Genomic DNA, 5965 nt, shown 5'->3' with positions numbered 1-5965 from the left:
TTCTATATATATATATATATATATATATATATATACATGTGTGTGTACTCCTCCTCCCTTTTCAGCAAGAAAACGATGCGGCTTTACCTTCGTGACCGAGCTCGAAAGAGAGGCGACAATCAAGAGAAGAGCGAACGAGCAACAACCACAGAGGGGGAAAAGAAAAAACGCAAAGGCGTACCACCAGACGCAAGAAGAAAAAAATGGACGGCAGGTGGTGTGCGAAGAGAGGCCGCCAGCAGAGACACGCACACGCACACGCACACGCACACCTTCCACTTGCCTATCCACGCAGCGTGCACTCCTTCCGACAGGATCGACAACATCAGAAATAGAAATAATCAATGCGCTAACTGCGATGAGACATATCTAACATGAAAAAGGAAAGGAAAGAACACCCTTCACCCACCCATCCCCCTTCCCCCCACACCACACACTTTCCTTCCCCCCTAAGTAAAAGGATTACGTGATACAGCGATGAAAGGAAGAAAGAAGAGAAAAACCAAAGAAACATGAGTAGCGTATAAACAGCAAAGGAGGGGAGGGGGCGGGGGGAGGGAGAATGAACGCTAAAAGACAAGAAAGAAACACACACACACGGTCGCCAGCACCATCAGCAGAAGAAAGGAGGAATATATAGAAAACAAAAACAGCAACCCACCAGCGGCCATCACACACGTGCGTGTCTCTCGGGTGCGGTGAATGGTCAAGGCAACCCCCCTCCTCCCATTCTACGGATAACGGAAGAAACACCGCGATGCGCCATGCCCGCCGCACGGTTTCCATGTAATCCCTCTTCTGCTCTTTCGCCTCACTCCGCGCGTGCGTTTTTTCTTTAAAGCAATATCTGTTACTCGAGCTCCTCCATGGCGGTGCCATCGTCCTGGCCTTCCGGGCGAGAGTCTTCCGTCCACAGCGCGAGGTTGTCGCGGAGAAGTTGCATAATGAGGGCGGACTCCTTGTGCTGCTCCTCGTCCAACACCTCCGGGTCGCTGAGGGCCTCCTCGAAGGCCTGGCGGGCCAGCTGGCAACCCTTGTCCGGGCTGCGCAGGATCTCGTAGTAAAAGACGGAGAAGTTCAGCGCCAGGCCGAGACGAATCGGCGAGGTCGGCTTCAGCGATGCGGTGAACTCCGAGGCCTTCTTGTACGCCTCCAGCGCCAGATTCTTCTGCGTCTCCGACCCGGTCTCGACCTCGGCGAAGTAGCGGTGGTAGTCGCCCTTCAGCTTGTAGTAGTATACCTTGCTCTCGTCGTTGTCCGCGGCCGGGATGAGGTACTTGTCGAGCAGCTCGAGTATGTCAGAGCAGATCTCCGCCAGCTCCTTCTCCACCTGCTGCTGGAAGGCGTTGAAGAGGCTGGCCGTCTTGCCCTTGTGGCTGTCCTCCTTGTGCGCCATGGAGCTCATGCTGCGCCAGCACGCACGGCGGGCGCTGATGATGTACTTGTAGGCGGCGGAGAGCAAGTTGCGCTCCTCGCTCGACAGCTTAGGATTCATCTTCACCACACGCTTCATGCAGAAGAGAATTTCGTCGTGGCGCTCGCACTGCTCGGCAATCTTGGCCGTGTAGACGAGCTCCTCACGCTTCTCCGGAACCTTGAAGGCGTTGCTCATGGTGCTGAGAGGAATAGAAGAGGGGTGAAGAGAGAAGAGTAGGAAAGAGGCAGAAGAACCGAGTTCGGTTTTTTTCTTACTGTATAGATATATATGTGTGTATTGGATGCTAAGAGGATAACTCTAACGTATGCGTAAACAAAATGGATTCTTTAAAAGGTAGAAGGGGTGACGTGTTCGAGGGGAGAGCAAGGGAGTAGGAGAAGAGCGGGGTGGCAACGAGATGAATACAAAAGAAGAGAGGGATGGATGGCGGGGGCTCAGGCTGTCAAGATCGCACACACACTGGAAAAGCAAGATTTTCTTTTATGTATGCTGAGAGAGCCTTCTATGCGGAGCGCGTATGAAAGAGGGCAGCGATGGCGCGGCGTTGTACTCGTGCACAGGCGCGTTCATATCCAATAACCAGCAAAATGAAGCGGCAGTGAAAGCGCCCACGCCACCGACACACCTCCATTTGCGTTCTCGCCAATCAGCTGTGTACAATACATATATATATATGTCTTAGTGGGAGAACTGAAGTAGCGTTCATAGCGGGAAAAAAGTAGCAGCGGAAAGCATCAGTAAGCCGACCTATTGCACCGGAGGGGTGGGAGTGGGTCTGTGTGCGAGAAAACAAAAACACCAGCCAGAAAAAGCGTCTGGAAATGCGACGAAGAACGCGACGATCATCGCGGTTGACGTGGTGCTTCGTCGCCGTCCTTCTCTCTTTTTGCGTCTTGCAGCACGTAGTCAGGAGGGAACGGTGTGAGGCGATTGCCGACGTAAAAGACCGCAGAGGACGGCAAGCGAAACGTTCTTGAGGCAATGAGCTGAGACGAGGTGGCTCCTTCGTCTGTCGAGGCATCGCCTGCGCTGGCGGCTAGACGCGTGACCTTCACCACATAAGGAATGCGGTACGTGGCTGAGACATCAGCTTGCGAAGGAGCTGCCTCTGCGTTGACGATAACCGGGTCGGACTGGGGAGGGGTGGTGGCAGCTCGCCTTCGTTTCTCTGCCTTCTTTTTCTTTCTACCGACCTTGAGTGGCGGCGACGGTGCGAGCTGCGCAGGTGGAGCGGATACGCTTGCTGCCTCATCAACGGACCGGGCAACGCGATCCTCGTGTGCTGCCGCCGCTGTGGAGGTCAGTATCCACTGTGACGCGTGCGGCTGCACCGCAAAGGATGGCAGCGGCTCGCGCAGCGACTCAGACTTCACACCGGCGCTTCCTGCGACGTGCCACCGACGCTGTGCCAGCAGCAACGCCATGAAGTGATCCTTGAGAAACGCGGGAATGAGCCAATAGGCATAAGGACTTCCCTCGTCCACAGGAGCAGCGGCTTCTACACCACCATCAACCGACTGGTCAACATCGTTGCTTCTCCGCATTTTCTGGTCGACGGTGCTCTCCTCTCCCTTCTGCGAGATATCTGCCTGCCCAACAGAGACGACGGAGGAGGGCGCCAGCATGAAGCAGCGTCCTTCTGCGTCGACGTACATTACCAACTCTTGCAGTCCCGATGAAGAAGTTGTTGACGACAACGGTAACGGTGGCTCGGCTGCGGGGTGGGCTTCTGCACTCCAACGGACCAACTGCAGACATCCGCCGTCTGACCGCGCATCCCACACACCAAACACGGTCGCGGCTTCTCGTGCTGCCGATGCCTCCATTTGGAGAGTATAAGCGATGTATATGGGTGCGTCAGACACGGCAGGTAAGCCTTCCAAAGATGCTTCGAAGCAGGGAGAGGGGACGCAGAACGCATCCACGACACGAGGGAGCTGAGCGATGTCCCGCAGCACACACGTTGACTCACCGCAGGCGGGAGGCTCGTTGAGCCTAGTAAGAAGAGGAGTGTGTTCGGTGTGTGCGGTGCAGCAATCATTCTCTGACTGTTCTTGCGGCCCAATGGATCCCGTCGAGTAGATTGACACGGCTGTCTGTGGCCCGCTGCTATTCTGATGAACGCCCGTACTCGTCGGTGCATCCGCAGAGTCGCTCAGCCGACCTTCGCCGTCTTTCTTCGAGTGCGCTGTTGCCGCTGCATCGCGCGCACCGCCTTCGTCCCTTCGATCGAAAGCCGCGTCTGCCTCTGCTTCCTCGCTGTGTCGCTCTTCTACTTCTTTTCGTCTCTCTGCCGCAGCCAGCTTGCGCGCGGCGAGCATGCGAGACCACTTATTGTTCTTGGGCTTGTACACCATAGCTGCGGAGCGATCGCCTTCTGCCTTGCTGTTTGTGTTTGTGTGTGCGTGTGAGAGAGAGAGAGAGTCCTGCGAGGGGGGAGTGACCTCGCTGGAAAGAAAGAAAGAGAAGAGAAAAAGGTGAGCCGACCACTTCGCTGCCTTTGGAAGAGGACATCGACGGAAAGCACGCCGTGCACGGAGGACATCCGTTGCAGCGGTGAAGGAAAATGAAGAGAGAGAGAGGAGAAAGAGAAAGCGGAAGAAAAAAAAAGAAACAATCGTAGGAGAAGGAAGGAAGAAGTCACGCACATCAACGCAGCCATTATTCTTTCCGTGGCCGGCTTCCTCTTTTCTGAGACACGATGCCGGCGGCTTATTTCATTCCGCAGCAAAATGATCTCATCACGGCGCAGCCATGCCGGCACGTCGAGTAAGAATAAGAAGAATATTAGCAAAGAAGAGAAGGAGCAACGCTATCTCTTTCAAGACAACACTGCAGCGGACACACGCCAACAACAAACTTCTGCATCGCGTGCCCCCTTCTTACTTGTTGCGTACGAGCAGACGCCTCTCTCACTTATCCAGTGCAGCAAAGGCATACACATCGACAGGCCGCTGCCGCTCGTAGCCCTCCTTTGTCGTCTATTTCTTCCTCCATTCAAGGTCGCATTTCACGCGTGTTGGTTATCTTGTATTGAACAGATAAAACTCAAAAGGGGGAAAAAGAGCATAAAACAGAAGCGCAACCACACATATAAATATTTATATAAGAATGGAAAGTCTTGTACAAAAGAAAAGGATCCCGTCTAGAGGTACAAGTAGAGAAATGAAGAGAGAGGAAAAGAACAGAATACAGAGCACACCAACACGAATAATATGTCAACAAGCAAAACACAAACAAACAAACAAACAAACGAGGAGTGCGTGTGCGAGTAGTTTTTGCGAGACACACAAGTAGGAGGTAGCCACCGATTACGCGCTCTCCTGGCGCGGGAGATATATATTTATAAACTAGCGCTGCTCGGTCCGTATGTGTATATGCTGCACTTTACATCGCAGTGCACACGAGCAGATTTCCTGTGTTGTTAGAACACAATCGTTGTCTCTCTTTTTCCCTTTTTCACACAGCGGTGTTCTCCTCCCTCTTGCTCTATTGAAGGCCGTGCGCGGTGCTTCGGCGTGGGTGGAGCGTCTGCCGGTGCGCTACCGTCATTGCGCGCGATGGCTTCTCTCGTTCCTCAGTTGATAAATCAAACGTAAGAAAATAGACATAATCCAAAAACAACAGCAAATGTAAATGAAGCTCCTACGTGTGTGTGTGAGGGCGTGGAGGTGGGGAGGGTGGGATTTGTGTGTCGAGTCGGTGCGCTGAAGAGTTTTCTCGCAGTTTCTTTCTTCTTTGCTCTTCACCAGCGTGAGGCAGCGGTCGGTTTGCGGTCTGGCCCCTGCACATCGCGCCGTATAGATTAGAGTAGCACCAAAGAAAGAGAGGAAACAATGAAGAAACCACATCATCTGTGTACCGGCCGAAGCCGCGCAGCCCGCACATTCATGTCCCCCCCTCCCCTCCTCCCCCCGCCAGGAACAAAAACATACAAACAAACAAAATACGGAAACAATAATAACAATAGTAATCGAGTGCGTACAAAGCGTGGCCTAGGACGAGAAAAAGTCTGAAGCTGCAGAGGCGACAAACGGGGGATAAAAACAGAAAACAAAAAAAACACAAGCGGCGACATTTGTGGAGATCAGCATCGAGTGACACACCCGTGCAATGACACCGTCGCACGTTGGTAATTGTTTCTGTTTCCCTTCTCCTCCCTCCTCTGCGCGCGTGAACTTCACCTGACGCCTCGGCCATCGATTGCATGCATCTATGGAGCGGAAGAAAACAGGCGAACAAACAACAACGGACAGGCGTGCAGTGATCTATGGTGTTGTGCGGCGAAAACACAAAATGTAAGAGAAATAAATACAGAAGAAAAAAACGAGCGCTGTGTTGCGGTTGAAAGCAACAACAGGAGGGAGCTGTCCGAGCGGGAATGGCGGCGGCAACTCCACCGCGGCGGGCGCGCAGCCACACACAGCGACACACGTACATGCAGAGGGAAACAAAACAAAACAACCCACGCCACAGCTCAAGAAAGAGAAAGATACATATATATATATATATATATATATATATATA

General features: G+C 53.0%; 3 protein-coding genes across 3 annotated transcripts; all 3 read right to left on the bottom strand.

The window, feature by feature from the left end:
• Window positions 1-850: 850 nt before the first annotated feature.
• ABB37_07318 (putative 14-3-3 protein) lies at window positions 851-1764 on the bottom strand (the record flags this gene model as incomplete). The annotated part of the gene is made up of 1 exon (XM_015805901.1): window positions 851-1764. Exon 1 carries the CDS (start codon window positions 1610-1612, stop codon window positions 851-853), a length of 762 nt encoding a protein of 253 aa, XP_015655378.1. The 5' UTR covers window positions 1613-1764.
• A 516-nt stretch (window positions 1765-2280) lies between these two features.
• Window positions 2281-3938, bottom strand: ABB37_07317 (hypothetical protein; the record flags this gene model as incomplete). The annotated part of the gene is made up of 1 exon (XM_015805900.1): window positions 2281-3938. Exon 1 carries the CDS (start codon window positions 3793-3795, stop codon window positions 2281-2283), a length of 1515 nt encoding a protein of 504 aa, XP_015655377.1. The 5' UTR covers window positions 3796-3938.
• Window positions 3939-5326: 1388 nt separating this feature from the next.
• ABB37_07316 (hypothetical protein) lies at window positions 5327-5878 on the bottom strand (the record flags this gene model as incomplete). Its single annotated transcript, XM_015805899.1, has 1 exon — window positions 5327-5878. The coding sequence occupies one exon, from the start codon at window positions 5876-5878 to the stop codon at window positions 5327-5329; it is 552 nt and encodes a 183-aa protein (XP_015655376.1).
• Window positions 5879-5965: the final 87 nt, after the last annotated feature.

The sequence above is a fragment of the Leptomonas pyrrhocoris genome (assembly GCF_001293395.1).
Source record: "Leptomonas pyrrhocoris isolate H10 chromosome Unknown, whole genome shotgun sequence".
In the NCBI taxonomy this organism is placed as follows: Eukaryota; Euglenozoa; class Kinetoplastea; order Trypanosomatida; family Trypanosomatidae; genus Leptomonas; species Leptomonas pyrrhocoris.
The sequence above is the reverse complement of the archived record's forward strand: the minus strand, read 5'-3'. Positions and strand labels throughout refer to the sequence as shown.